The 15,681-nt window shown below is 27.4% G+C and overlaps 2 protein-coding genes across 2 annotated transcripts; one reads left to right on the top strand and one right to left on the bottom strand.

The window, feature by feature from the left end:
- Positions 1-2,009: 2,009 nt before the first annotated feature.
- Positions 2,010-4,398, bottom strand: LOC126906418 (proteasome subunit beta type-4). Its single transcript, XM_050687025.1, has 4 exons — positions 4,185-4,398; positions 3,940-4,094; positions 2,384-2,802; positions 2,010-2,292 (listed from the first exon to the last, which is right to left on the bottom strand). Exons 1-4 carry the CDS (start codon positions 4,255-4,257, stop codon positions 2,172-2,174), a joined length of 768 nt encoding a protein of 255 aa, XP_050542982.1. The 5' UTR covers positions 4,258-4,398; the 3' UTR covers positions 2,010-2,171.
- A 185-nt stretch (positions 4,399-4,583) lies between these two features.
- LOC126906417 (U1 small nuclear ribonucleoprotein 70 kDa) lies at positions 4,584-15,331 on the top strand. The gene is made up of 10 exons (XM_050687024.1): positions 4,584-5,148; positions 5,205-5,322; positions 5,442-5,506; positions 7,989-8,051; positions 8,140-8,221; positions 9,418-9,519; positions 9,850-10,090; positions 14,467-14,661; positions 14,724-14,803; positions 14,965-15,331. Exons 1-10 carry the CDS (start codon positions 5,005-5,007, stop codon positions 15,171-15,173), a joined length of 1,299 nt encoding a protein of 432 aa, XP_050542981.1. The 5' UTR covers positions 4,584-5,004; the 3' UTR covers positions 15,174-15,331.
- The last annotated feature ends 350 nt before the right edge of the window (positions 15,332-15,681 follow it).

The raw sequence follows: 15,681 nt of genomic DNA, 5'->3' as shown, positions 1-15,681 counted from the left end.
TATTAGTTATCTCATATAAAATAATGGCTCCATTATTGACTTACCAGGTATAAATACAAATTGGTTTTTAAATACCGATTTCTTAATTCTTATCTATTTATTCTCTTACCTTTTTCAAAACTTTCGTACTATGATTCATAAGCTTTATGCCTCTATAATTTCCACACTCCTGTATGTTTCCTTTACCTTTAAATATCGGCACCACAATGCTATTCCATTATTCTATTGACATTTCCCTTCTAATTAAATTTTATTAAAAAGTTCCTTCAAAAACCGCCGAATATTTACCATACTTCTATTGGTACTTCATTTTAATGTTTTATACTTTTTCATTGATGCCACAGACTCCCATAATCTTTTCTCACTAATTAAATCTACTAATATTTCGTTTCTCGAGATATCCTCTAATGTCTATTTTAGATATTCCTCATTCAGTAATTTTTCAAAATACTCTTTCCACCTTTTTTTCGCATCATCATCACTCGAAAGTACCTTATTATCAACACTTTTTATACACCTTATATAATGATAATCTTTAGACCTTTTTAGAACCAAACTTGACAGCATTAATACACTTTGCCTGAATTGACAAGAAATTGGTATTAAGTCGGAGGTAAAATACTTAGTTAGGTATTATCCTAGAAAGTAAGCTAAAATGAAAATCACATATTGAGACAAGAATCAAAAAAACCATGGCTATATTGTGAACATGCAGCAGAACTCTGAAAAATACTTGGGGTCTTAAACCAAAAGTTATGTATTGGCTATACACTTCAATGATTAAACTTATGATTTTGTATGGTGTCTTGATTTGGTGAACCAGAACAACATTTGTTACAGCCAAAAAAGAATTTAAACGCATTCAAAGAATGGCTGCTATAGCCATTACTGAATTGATAAGAACCACACCAACGGTGGCAATAAAGGCACTAATTGAACTATTAATACCCCCTTTACACCTAGAGGTTAAAGCTCATGCCAAAGCTACAGTACTAAGACTCCATAACTTAGGTATGTGGGCTATGGATAGCGACACCATAGAACATGGTAAAAACTAAAAGAGATAGACCAGAGTATATTAGAATATCCTTCCGACAGTATCAGGCCTGTTTTCCAAAATAACATCTCCTACAAAATTGTGATGTTAAAACGCAGGGAATGGAATATAAACCACCCAACTAGGAAAGGAGGGTTTGTAATTTAAAACTTCGCATAAATATCAGCATGTCAATAGGCACAAAACCCTGTGCTCCAGCAATACTAGTAGTAGTTGAATTTACTAATATTTAAGAAAAGGAACATAACATCTTAAATGATAGTCAAGCTGATCTGAAGGCACTTAGTAATAACCAGGTGACTTCAAGGCTAGTTCTCGATGCAGGAAAACTTTAAAAATCACTAACAAGGTTCAATAAAGTTATACTGGCATGGGTACCAGGACGCAGTGGTGTGACTGGTAATGAAAAATCATACTTTTTAGCTAGGAAAGGTAAAGGAAAAACTTATGTTGCACTGAAACCAGTGGTAGGACTCACAGAACAATCCTTCAAAGTACTACCAAAAACTGATGTAGAGAAAAATACAGAAAAATATGGCGATACCCAGACAATCAAAAATGTTAATCAAGACTTTCAATCTACTACTGAGGGATTTTAATTACATGACTAAATATCAAATAAGTACTTTGACTGGACTACTAACAAAACACGGTTTTCTGCTTAAACATATTATCACAATGAAAGCGACAGGACTGTGCAGGAAATGTTGAACAGAAGAGGAAGATTCATTTCACATTATGAGTGAATGTGATACCATGGCCACATTAAGATCTAATAATTTGGATGAAATGTTTTCCTGAAAAAGAAGATATCAAAAACCTAAACAACTCTACTTACTTAGAAGGGCAAGTATCAGACATGTAATAAATTTTCAGAGCCTAGTAATAAGGTGTGAATTATAACATCTTGGGTTAAATCACTTATTAAGCTATAAAAAAAAATTTAATTAAGTTTGAAAGTAAATTATTATTTTATTAATACAGAATATAAGTTTATTGTAAGTTTAATTAATTGAAAATTTATATATATATAAAAAAAGTGATAATGATAACAATTTCTATTATAATTAAGGTAAATATTAAATAGCTGAAGTTTATACTGTAATATGAAACTTCACTCATATCCTTGTACCAGTTTTGCAACTTCCCATCTGGGTGATAATACATGATCATGTATTTCAACAGAATTATTTGTTATTATTCCAATTTGATATTTATCATGACTTCTCGCATCTCTATTATACAAAAAATATATCTTGAAAATTATATATATTTGAGCACACTAATACTTTGTAATTAATATAATATGAGTGATTGATATATTACCTGTAATATAAAACTTCCATACATTTTTTTAATAACTCTACAGCTTCTTCTTTACTGAGTTTTGAGTTGGATTTTAGGCGTTTTTCATCAATAGCTTGTCGAAGCAAAGGTAATGCAATATAAGCACCATATCCACTTGCAATTTGTTCATCAGAAAATGCTGTACCTAATTTGTCAATTTCACCTAAGAATGGCTCATTTTCTTGTATACCCGCTACTAAAAATGTGGACCATAATGGCTTCATTTTGGTTCTTCTGTTATATAACACTCGAGAAAGCCATGTATATAATGATTTTGGTTTCATTAATATGCTATCATTTAAACATTCTTCAGCACTATTTTTCTGTTCAATTAGATCACGAATATACTGAAAATCAGAATATTCACCAGCTGCAGCTAACAGAATATTCCTATTAACCTAAAAACATTTCCCTTGATTAAGATTGATCCAAAACATAATTTTTACTAAATTACTATTGCTAATCGCAAACTAAAAAATTTGATCATTCTAACAAGGTAACATAGTTAGGTCATATATCAGGGTATTATTTAACTTATTATAATCACAATATATAGATAATTTTAATATAGTTAAAAACTACTTGTTGCGGTGAAAATATTCTAAAAATGTATACTTGAGTGGTCTTATTTAAAGTGGTAAGTTTTTCATATTTTAAATGATAACACTAAATTTGTTCTATTACTTCTAAAAGATGTAAAAAATTTAGTCACAATTGATCAGCCCTTACACATGTTACAAAAGGGTTAAATATTTGATGTATGAGGTAGTTTTCTAGTTTTTTGTAATTATCTTGAAAACTATTATACTTAAAATAAAAATATAAGGAATTAAACTTTAAGATAATGTTTTTTTTATAAAAAAAAACTTATTATAAAATTTCACATAAGTTTATTATTATACATGAAAATCAACAATTTTAGTGATCTAGGATGCATATTTGGTTCATATACATTATGTATCTAATAAGACAACTAAAACTTCAATACAAATTTAAAAGTATGTTTTCTAGAAAAATGCTACTTTATTAAATTATTATTTGGCTAGCCAAAGACTCTTGGAGGTGGGAAGCCGATGTCATTTCACTTTTTAAAAATTTTTGTATGACTAACAAAAAAAAAAAAAAAAACGCAAAACATACAATCTTAGTTACCCAAATTTATAATTTAAATTTCAGCAGATAGAAATTTATAAAATGTGTCAGTTATATCTGATTGTGTTGGGTTAGACCAATAATGTACTTAACTAGACAAGATAGTTTTGATAAAATTTTTAAATTCTAAAAATTTATCATCAAAATAATAAATTTTAACTCTTAATATAAAATTATTTACATAATTTTTTTTAACTTTTGGGAGGATTTAGTTTTCTTAGTTATGCTAATAATTTAAAAATATGATATGTAGTAATCTAATGTAATAAAAGTTTTATAATATGTCAATGACTACTTAAATCAGACATTCAATTTGTAAAACTATGCAAATTAACCAGTTTTAACCATCAAAAAAACATAAATTAAAAAGTAATTATACAAACTGTTAATATTCTCGGATTATTTTGAAAGCAAGCCATTGATCCATAAGAAGTCAATACATCTGCTGCCACAGCCACCCCAGAGTCAAATTGAATGCCAAGCACTGATGTTGAAGTAGTCACTGGAGTCCATCCATGTTGAATAATATCAAATTGACCTACATTTTATATCAAAAAATGTGAATGTGTTTTGTAACAGTATGTTACTAAGAAAGGAAATTTAATATTTAAAAAAATGTATTTAAAACCTGGATTTCCAGTTTCTGGAACATTCTTGAAGTTACCAGGGATCCAGTTTCTTTTGTTAATAATACAATCCATAGTACATTAATAACTATTATTTAAAAAAATATTAAAAGTAATTTTCAAAAACCAAAAAAAGTTCTGTTCAATGAACAAATATTTTAAACGCAACGTTTTGTAGTCTCTTCTTTACTTAGATTTAAAAATTTTGCCTAATCATAATAACAATTTTTACTAATATCAAACATAACCTGTTCATGTTTATTCCAGAGTTATTTCATGGAAATATAAATATACCGCCAAAGACGTTGTGTATTAAGCGTATGATTTTACTGTATAAGGCTATTTGGGAAATGAAGAATACATCTTAATACAAAATTATTTGAAGCTATCTAGCGCCATTGTTAAAAACTGTAGTGTTTAGAATACGGTCGGGTTGCGTTGCGCAGATGATATAATATCCGCATATACTCGCAGAATATATACAGTTTCATTTCTGCTTCATTTATCATTTATCAAATATTAATCCAGTAGAGTTTGTATATTATACGGTGATTAGTATTAATACATATATAATAAATTGGTGTAGTTGTACTATACTCCACGATGTTTTGTGAAGTTTAATGTGTGTATCAAATACGCTTTGTTTTTGTAGATGTTGTGATACTCTTGTTTTTGGATATTATATTGACTGTCTTAATTCTTATTATTTTAGTCGATTAAGTCATAATTAAAATTTCAAAAGAGTTTTTTGTTAATCCAAAATGAAAATTGTACTAGTTGTTAATTATTAGGTTTTCGGACTATTTGTGAATTTTATTTACCATGACTCAATTTCTACCACCTAACTTACTTGCGCTTTTTGCGCCGAGAGATCCTATTCCTTACTTACCACCTGTAGTCAAATTGCCATATGAGAAAAAAACTAGAGGCTATCTAGGTGTTGGGAGTTTCATAGACTTATTTGAAGTATGTATTTAATAACTCTATTGATTAGCTACAATTAATGTTAAATAACATCTTAGGAACCGGAAGAAACTCCTCCTCCTACAAAAATTGAAACTAGAGAAGAACGTTTGGAAAGACGACGAAGAGAAAAAGCCGAGCAAGTTGCTTACAAGTTAGAACAAGAAATTGCATTATGTAAGTTAAATTTTTTTTTAATTTCATTTTATGTCTTAGTTCATATAATATATCTGATAACACTTAGATTTAATTGCTTTTAACTATTTATATCATTGTTTTTTTTTTATATATTATAGGGGAACCTCATTCTGTTCCAAACGCTACTACTGATCCATTTAAAACATTGTTTGTTGCCAGAATTGTAAGTAATACATTTTTTTTAAGTCTAACTTAAAACTTTTTAATTATTATTTCTTTAGATTGGACAAACTTTTTTAGCTTTGATGCGAAGCTGAGAAGGTATTGGTTTTACTATGATGTGTTTTTTTTTTTTTTTGTGTCTGTTACCACTTTTTCTCAACTCTCACCGAATCGATTTCTTTCAAAGATTTGTCAGAAAATCACAAATTGCATGTAATCGAAGGCATTACCCTCAAAAATTGAAAAAATTTCCCTCGTTCCCCGTAAATGGGGTAAACCTCCAAAAAAAATTAAAAATTAAAAAATTTTTTTTTACCTAAAACTGCCATAACTTTTTCAAAAATGAACAAATCAATATACTTTATTTTTTTTATAGATGCTTGATGTCTTTACCTATCATATGGTATATTTTTTTTTTATAAATCTGACCCTTTACCTGCTCACAGGGGGGATTTAAAATGACAACTTTTTCACTCATAGATATCATTATACTTGATCCTACTATGCCACGTCACCACTGTGCTGTGACCCCCCTGTGCTAGGTTTTTTTTTTAGTAGTGATATAATTAAAAAAGTTAATGCATTATATGATTGTATGTTTTATAACAAATTTAGGATTTCAAAAATTGTTAGGTTAATACATTTAATTCATATTTTCTTAAATAATAATTGTAGCCAAAAAATTTGTTAACTCTTCTTTTTATTGATCTATATAAAGACAATTGAATTATTTCTAAGTTGTATACTGTATTTTTAATAATGTCTAATGGAAATAGACATTTTTGACATTTAAAAAACATATTTTAATAACATTGATATATAATTTTTTGGATTATGAAAGAAAACATCTTCCTCTAATCAAATTATAAAAAATCAATTTTTATGACTTATCAGCTTTAGGATATAAGGTACAGATATAATTTCCTGTATTTTAAAGCTCAGTACATTTTTACAGTTCTTAAATTCTTTAATTTTTATGTGCAATTTTTATTGATGTCTATATCTCTCCTATACCTATTCTAGTAATCTTATAAAGTAAAGTACTGAAGCTATCTTATGAATGTTATCTTTATAATTGCATGTTGTTATTTTTTGAAACTATTCAATGATTTGTTATAATATTAAAAATATGTTTTATATAGTTTGTTTTACTAAATTTAAAGTTAGGTTAATGAATTTTGTGAGCATTAATTTTTTACATAACTAATAAATTTTCAATGGACAATTTAACCCTGTCAGACCCAACTTTTCATTTTTAGCTAAAATTACACAAAATAAATATTTTATTTATAGGGGGACCTTAGAATAGGCAAAAAAAAAATGTTGCTATAGTTTTTTTTTTTTAACTTCAAAACTAAGGTTATTAGTTGAAAAAAATTATGTGTACACAATAGTTGGTTTTGGGAAAATTCCTTTTTAAACAGAACCCTTTCCTTTCATTATTAGGTAAGGTTTGGGCATATTATGAGCAGAGAGAAATTGTAAGGTATGAGAAGAGTTATGGAAATGAAAAAAAAGGTAGAGGAAGACCAAAAAAAAAAAAAAACATGGGGGGATGTGATTAAATGCGATATGAGGACACCTCATTTACATTGATGATGTGGGAGATCATGTCAAGTAGAAGTTTAGGAGAATGATAGATTACCCTAAGTAGTTGGAATAATGGCTAGGAAAAAGACATTAAGGTATACATTAAATAATGAACAGCATAGTTTAAAAAAAAGAAATAAATTTATCCTAACTTAATTATATTTTATACATTGTTAATTGAAACTATTGCTGCTATGAGTAATAAATTTGATGCCATTTAATAAATCTAAAAAATTATTTTCTGTAACTGTACACTATTAATTAGAAAATTGCACAAATTAGGTATAGATTCTTTTATCTTGTAACAATCATATTTGTCTGTACAAACTCAAATAGTAAAACTTAACAATTCTCTATTAAAATACCATTTGGTGTCCAACAAAGTTGATTATTTATCACCTATTTTATTTTAAACTTTTATTAATGTTGATAATTTTTTAATGCCAGTCATCTTCTTTTTGCAGATAATTTAAAAATGTATATACCAACAAAAACAATTAAATACTTAATGAAATTCAAAATAAATTTCTTTATTGGGGGTCAGATATAAAATGACTTTAATAGATTTAACATTAACAGAAACAGCCAGACATGTGGGTTAGACTCTTTATCTGTCTAACATGATATATTTGATATTCAATTTATAATTAAAATTTTAAATGATAGTATTGAGATATATTGGAAAATATATATTTTAATGTACTGTTCATACTAATACTCGAAACTTTGTTTCTTTTGAAATAACTAATTGTACTAATAAGCTCTTTGGAATTTTTTTAATATCCATTAAATAAATTCAATTGTATTTAGTTAATTTTGAGCTTTTCATAAAAAACCATCAATTGTGTATTTTTAAAGGTTTTGTAATTGATCCAAATTTTTTTTCTTTTTAGAACTATGATACATCAGAATCAAAGTTACGTAGAGAATTTGAACTTTATGGCCCTATAAAAAAGGTAATTATTATAATAATAAAATTTATTTTAGATATAAGTATACATTAATATAATTGTCTTATTAATTTTTGCTTAAAATACCTGTTAGATCGTGGTCATACATAACAAGATTGATGGTAAACCAAGGGGGTATGCTTTCATTGAGTATGAATATGAGCGTGATATGCATTGTAAGTATCAACTAATTATTTACTTTTACTTTTTGCTCAATATTTGAGTCGACTATCTTGAATGGCGAATGTTAAGATCATATATTTTGCAAATTTTCAACACGTAAGCTAAATGAGATACTTCAAAATTTTGATGAATTAAATCTAAATGCTCGCCACTTCTTTTTTTTGGTTATTCTGTTCTTGCGCATATTTCAAAAAAAAAATTCAAATTTTAATTACAAAAATATTCAGGTACAGTTTTAATAATTGTATTTTATTCTTGATACAGTGAACTGTGAAGAGCTCGCTGATTGGAGCTTCTTATATTGACCCTGTGATAATACATAGACGACTTTGTTGATAATAGGTTTGTATGTGTGGTAAGCCCAACATACAAATTACAAGAAAGTTAAAATCATTCATTTAGTTTCCATTGGTTCTTATCAACATATTTTCTAAGATTAAATGAATAACAAGTTAAGTTTTCTTTTAAAATTCGTGAAGCTTCCACTGTAGGAATATATATTGTAAATTTATTTTCATAATAATAGTTCAGGGACATTACAGAAATTGGTAAACTGTAATGTAAAAAGTAATTTTTTATTTAAAAGGTAAAGTATTGTGAATATAGTGGAAGGTAACTAGTGAACTTCTTGTATTAAATTAGTTTTTTCTTTCTTTTTTACAATTTTTATTTCACACTGGGTTGTTAGTTTCTACTTTTTCTTATTTATAAGAAAGACTTTACAAATATTTGCGCCCATTTTGTAAGTATTGGCGTCCCAGGTAAAGTAAACAACACAAATTTAATTGTATAAATCAACCAATCATAATTCGTGGATTCACTTGGGAGTACAAACTGCGCTTATAACAATATGGGAAATAACAAATAAGTATAATTAGTAGCCGGTAGGTACTTAACTATTTGATTTTAATATCTTAATGTTTTCTATGTGGGTTTTATTTATTATTCTTCATTTAAGGTTGGTAAGGCCTAATTTCGGTATTACTAAAAGCTGATGAATTATATTCTTGAAGATTCAGTCAAATAAAAATCTATATTAAAGTGCATAAAATACATAACAAACTTCTTAAATTTCTTATTTAATTAAATTATTGGGAATAGATTTTAAAGTGTAAAATTAATAACAGATAATATAATTTATCTAAAAGCTTAAGAGCAGTTTAATTATTTTCCCCAAATAATATTATAGCTGCATATAAACATGCTGATGGAAAAAAAATTGATGGACGCCGTGTATTGGTTGATGTTGAAAGAGCCCGCACAGTCAAAGGATGGCTTCCTAGGAGATTAGGTAAGAATGTATTCATTTAGTTTTGTTTTATATATATATATAAATATTATAATTTGTTTATTAATGAAAATAATAAGTAACAATGATGATCACTAATTTAATAACAAGGATATTAATATTATAATACAGAAACCGTCCAGTTACACAACCTTGAATTTATTTATTTATTCTAAAAATAAAAAACCATTATTTTATTTTAAATTTTATGAACTACATTATAAAATATTTTAATTAAATTATTATTATTGTTTTTATTATTATATGAAAAAATATCTGTTCTTTCAATATCATCATTAGTATGATGCCTAATAAATTTATTTCTATATTAAGGAGGTGGATTAGGAGGCACAAGACGAGGTGGACCAGAGGTTAATCTTAAGCACTCAGGAAGAGAAGATAATGAACGTGAAAGAGAGAGATATGCTCGTGAAATGGCTAGTGGTCGCTCAGGACGTAGTGTAACTATGGAAAGAGATCGAGAACGTGATTATCGTGATAGGGATAGAGATCGTGAACGTGATAGAAGACCTCGTAGTAGAGATCGAGAAAGAAAACGACATCATACAAAATCGTAAGTGATTATTTTTATATCATGATTGATTTAATTCCGTAGTTTTTTATTTATTTTATAATTGATACTAAAAGGCTTTTTACAATAAAATATTGAGGTTTTAAAATAAAAGTATTTTAAAACATTACATTCTTAAAGAATAAAAATAAAACAATATATTATGTGATCATTTTCTAAAAACTGATATGTCAATTTACAAGATTTATAGAATTACATACGACATTTTTAAAAAGTCAAAACAAACCTTGTAATATTTACTTATAATTTTTTGACACAACAGACAAATATCCTTTATAAACATTTAAAAAAACATTTCTGTGATATATCAGTTTGTAGAAGCTAATATAAATCAAACAATTTACGTTATATTTATCTGTCTATGGTTTTAATTCGTGGATTGGTTTGCAGCCATCTTCCATTCTTCTCTATTATCTTTCTTTTTCATTTCTACATATGAGTTGCATCCTTGGTCTTTTATTATCTGTTGAATATATTCCAATCTTGGTCTTCCTCTCTACATTTCCTTCTATAATCAGTTTTAACAATCCTTTGTGTGTCGCATTATTTGGTCTATCCATTAATTTTGTCTCCTAACTATATTATTCCATAATAACTTCTTTCCTTCTGTTATTCATTCCAGTACCTCTACATTGATTACTTTGCCATCCTACTTATTCTTAACATTCTTCTATAGTATCACATTTCAAACTACTCTAACCTTTTTTGTTTTTGTGTTGATATTGTTCAGGTTTCACATCCATAAAGAGCTATACTCCATACATATGTTTTCAATAAATTCTTTCTTGTTTTTGGGCTAATATTTCTTGATGCAAGTAGATTTTTCTTGTTGTTAAAAGCTATTTTAGCTTGATAGATTCATTTAATTATTTCACTCCTATTTCTTCCATCATTGCTGATTGTGCTCTCCAGGTATGCAAATTCATCTACTTGTTTTACTGTTTGGTTTCCTCGTAGTTTTATATGCACTTTGGCTTTATTTCTCTTCCACAGACGAGTACTTTTGTTTTTTGCACGTTTATTTTCATACACAAATCCCTAAATATTTCATCCATAGTTTTCATCAGTTGATCTAAATCTTCCTCATTTTCAGCAATTAAGGCTATGTCATAAGCAAAGCGCAATATACTTATCTTCTGACCGTTGATTTTTATCCCTAGATTGGTATCTTCTTTTATCTTATCTATTGCTTCTTGAATATAATTGGAGATAGTGTGCATCCTTGTCTAACTCCTTTATTTATTTTTGCTTCTTTTACTTTATCATGAATTTTTACAACAGCTACCTCATCTTTATATAATTTATACAGCAGTTTCCTATCTGCATACTTTATTCCCATTCTTGTCATCATGTTAAACATTAACGTCCAATTCACATTATCAAATGCTTTTTCAATATCCACAAAAGCTATGAATGTTTGTTTATCTTTCTAATCCTTTTCTGAATAATTATTCTCGATGCCAAAATTGCTTCTTTCGTTCCCATTTTTTTCCTGAACCCGAATTAGTCCTCCGTCAGCAATTGTTCTATTTTGGATTCAATACGTTGAAATATAATTGTTAGTATTTTAGAGGCATGGGATAGCAGGCTAATTGTATGGAATTCTTCACATTTTTTCGCTGTTGCTTTCTTTGGGATAGGGATAATTATACTTTTTACGTAATCTTCCGGTAATTCACCAGTTACGTATATATCTCTGATAATTTGAAATAATTTGTTTTTAATTGCTTGTATTCCATCAATTCCTGCTGCTTTTTTATTCTTCAAAGCTTTATCGAACTCGTCCCTCATAACTGGATCCATTTTGTATCCTTCTTCTTCTTCATTTATTTCATTTCCCTTAATTGTTTATCCTTCATACAGAGTTTCTAAATATTCATTCTATTATTTGGCTATATCTTTTTGTTCATATAACATTTCTCCATTGTTATCGTCTACTCCTCCAGATCTGGTTTTATACTTGCCAAAGAACTTTTTCACCATTTTATATGCTTCCTCTCTGCTTCCTGTTTTCATAAAGATTTCTATTTCACTACACCCTTCTTCCAGATATTTTTCTTTTTGCTTCCCTTGATTTCCTAATAACTAGATTCCTCAGTATTCTGTATTTTTTTTTGTCCTTTGATACTGTTCGAAATTTTATATTTCCTTCTTTCCTCTATCATTTTGACAACTTCAGTTGTAATCCAATCCTTTCTCGCTGTAACATTTTTGTATGCTAAAAGTTTTATAGCAGTGTTCGTGATTGTATCTTTCAAGTTCTGCCATCTTTCTTTAATGTTTTGGGGTTCTGGGGATTCTTCAGTAATTGCATCATTTGTGCATTAACTATATTGTTTCCTGATTTTTTCACCTCTTAGGTTTTTAATTTGCCTTTTCACCATTTTCTTTTTACACATTATTCTTTTAAATTTAAGATTACACTTCATCATGACTAGGTTATGGTCGCTATTTATAACTTCTATTTTTTTTTACTTGATTTGTAAGAATAGATAAATCTATTCTTTACTATGATATAGTCTATTTGATACCTATTTCTATCTTTCGGCATTTCCCACGTGTATCTTCTTCTTCAATGGTGATTAAAAAAAGTGTTTGTGACTTTTAAGTTGTATTTTGCACAAAACTCTAATAAGCGTTCTCTATCGTTTCGTTTTCCCAAACCATATTCACCCGTTAAGTTCTTTGCTTATTCTTCCCCCACGTTGGTATTCCAGTCACCCATTACTATCAGATTCTCTTCCCCTTTAACATTTTCAATTAATTTGTCTATATTTTCATATACTTCTTCTAGCTCTTCGTCACTACTATTTTTTGTTGGCATATACACTTGAACTACTATTGTGTCTTTTGGTTTCGTCTGGAACTTAACTAGAATAATTCTATCATCGTATTGTATATAGCCTTTAACTTTTTCACCTAGGGGTTTATTTATTATAATCCCTACTCCTCCAGTGCCAGGTTTCTTCTCTGATGCTCTTGTATGTATTATTCTATAGTCTCCGCTCCAGAAGTCTTCTGACTTTGGCCATCTTATTTCTAATATTCCAAGGATATCAATTTTCATCCTATTCATTTCCATTTTTAGATTTTCCAACTTCTCACATTGTAATAAGGTTCTTACGTTCCAAGTTGCTATGCATTTGTACTCTTTACACATTTCTTTCCTCTCTCGTAGTCCCCACCCGGAGATCCGAATGGGGAATATTTTACTTGAGAAGATGTCATGTTGATTGCTGTTACTTGGGATATTAATATGGTGGTTTCTCGTTGCCTTCTATATCGCAGTGTCATCCATGTTCAAGTATAAATAAATTCATACTTGATTCTAGCAGTGCTGCTTCCCACTACTACATCCATTTTAGTCGCATCTTACGACAGGCATGAACATGTGGTCTATTCTAATCCCAACCACCAGGGGAATTATTTAATATATCCTTAGGAATTAATATATTTTTTAAATATGAATATCAATATGATTTTAAATACAGAATAATCTATTTATTATAACTGACTCGATTACTCACAAAATAAATAGAATTCGTCTTCTTTTTTCTCACCTTAATCCCAACTATTTAGGGTTGGCCCCAAATAAATATAAAAAAAAAAATTTTGATTCTCGGAGTATACATTGTATATATTTGATTTATCAATTATTTTTTATCATTATCCCTTATAAATTATAGGAATGTCAATCTTATTATTTTTTAATGAAATTTTTAATTAAAATAGGAACTTAAAAATAAGTTAGACATTTTAAAATGTAAACTTCTTTGTAACGTAAATATAACTATTTATTTAGATTATCAGTATTTTTAGACATATCTTGGCTGCACACTTCCTTCTGTTCAAGTATAAAAATATTTATATTTTCTGAAGTACTGTCCATAGTTATTATTAACCCATTATTTTCTTAATTTTATTATTTCCTATTTTATATGATAGTTAAATAAGTATGTTGCCTTCAAACAAAAATAAAATTGATACTATTATTTATAATGGATGCTATAAAGTAATTTATAAGTGATGAATCAAAAAATATATACATTTCAACAATCCTGGTTTTTTTTTTCAATATTGTATTTAATTTGTGAGTAATCAAGTCAGTTATGATAAAAGTGTCACCAATATATTGGTCTTAATATTTTTTAATTATATGTGTTATATATCTAAAAAATTATAATTTTTACTTTCTGGAAATTTTTAAAAGAGAACATATTCTCTCAATACAAAATTTTGAACATATTTTAATCTTGAAATTTCTCAATTCTAGTTTATTGGAATAATTGTACTTCATAAAAACCTTGTACATTTTATTTTCAAAATTAATTTTATTACAAAAAAATATATTTTTCTAGACGCTCAAGAGAACGTAAAAGACGTCGTAGTAGAGATCGTGTTAGAGATGTTGATTATGATGAAGTTGAAGAAGTTCCAGTGTCTAAATCAAGAGATAAAGATCGTGATCGTGAAAGAAAAAGAAAACGCAGCCGTTCAAGAGATCGTGAACGTAAAAAAGATCGTAAGGATAGAGAACATCATCGTCGAGAAAAGTATTTTAAATAGTTTTTTTACTATAAAAGTAAATTTTTAATATTTTCTTTTTTCTAAATAGAAGCAAAGATAGACGTGACAAACACAAAGATGATTCAGAACGCGAGGAAAAAGTTCATATCAAACAAGAACCTGTTGATGGTTGGTTAAAATAAATTTAGTTTTCTTATTATTATAATTTTAATTTTTTAATATATGTGATTTTTTCAAAAACTAAAATATCACTTAGAAATTTTTCAATAAATTAAATTTAGATATTAAACACAGATATAATATTTTAATTTATTTTTCAAATGTTCTAGAATATGATAATTATGAAAATTATAATGATTATGACGGCTACAATAGTGCAAATGAAGAATATGATCCAGATATGGTTAAAAAAGAAGAACCTGATGAAGAGCCAGCTAATGGGTCACGATACAATTCTTCATCATTCTATAACACTAAACCTGAAAGAGGTGAAGAAAACTACAGTGAAAATGGTCAAACTGAAAATTATGATGAATGATATATTTAAAATTTTTGGTACTGATTATTTAAACTGATTTCACATTTTTTAATTTTTAAGATAATGTGATGATTTAGTCACTCAATAATGTAATTCAAATATAAAAAATTCATTTTTCTTATATAATTATAATAGTAAATGACATTGATTTTAAGTTATTATTGTGTTCCTTTTTTAGATGTATTTTTTACTTAAAATTTAAATTTTTAGATTTTTGAGTATCTTAAACTTTATTTTAAGTAAAATATTTAAATTTAAAAGGAATATAAATAAAACCATTTATCATTTACATTAAACTTGTTGTGTTATAAAACTTGACCATTTAAGTTACAAATCAATTTTTTTACCTGATATTAATTATGAAACTTTTTATTTATAAGTGAACATAAAAAATTCTATTTTACAGAAATTACAAGTATTTAATATTGCTAAGTACCTGAGGTGATCTTTGCTTAAAAAATCTTTAAATAGGCGATATATTACCGACTTACATGCAAATTATACAAAA

The sequence above is a fragment of the Daktulosphaira vitifoliae genome, unplaced genomic scaffold (assembly GCF_025091365.1).
Source record: "Daktulosphaira vitifoliae isolate Bord-2020 unplaced genomic scaffold, ASM2509136v1 Scaffold_4, whole genome shotgun sequence".
Taxonomy (NCBI): domain Eukaryota; kingdom Metazoa; phylum Arthropoda; class Insecta; order Hemiptera; family Phylloxeridae; genus Daktulosphaira; species Daktulosphaira vitifoliae.
The sequence above is the reverse complement of the archived record's forward strand: the minus strand, read 5'-3'. Positions and strand labels throughout refer to the sequence as shown.

What these genes read in the sequence shown, in the direction of transcription:
- LOC126906418 (XM_050687025.1), bottom strand. Translation starts at nt 4,257, where the DNA reads ATGGATTGTATTATTAACAAAAGAAACTGGATCCCTGGTAACTTCAAG. An exon ending in ATAATCCGAGAATATTAACA is followed by an intron (nt 2,803 to 3,939) that starts GTTTGTATAATT and finishes AAATGTTTTTAG; the next exon opens with GTTAATAGGAATATTCTGTT. An exon ending in ATGGAAGTTTTATATTACAG is followed by an intron (nt 2,293 to 2,383) that starts GTAATATATCAA and finishes TTTGTATAATAG; the next exon opens with AGATGCGAGAAGTCATGATA.
- LOC126906417 (XM_050687024.1), top strand. Translation starts at nt 5,005, where the DNA reads ATGACTCAATTTCTACCACCTAACTTACTTGCGCTTTTTGCGCCGAGA. An exon ending in AGAACAAGAAATTGCATTAT is followed by an intron (nt 5,323 to 5,441) that starts GTAAGTTAAATT and finishes TATATATTATAG; the next exon opens with GGGAACCTCATTCTGTTCCA. An exon ending in ATGGCTTCCTAGGAGATTAG is followed by an intron (nt 9,520 to 9,849) that starts GTAAGAATGTAT and finishes TTCTATATTAAG; the next exon opens with GAGGTGGATTAGGAGGCACA.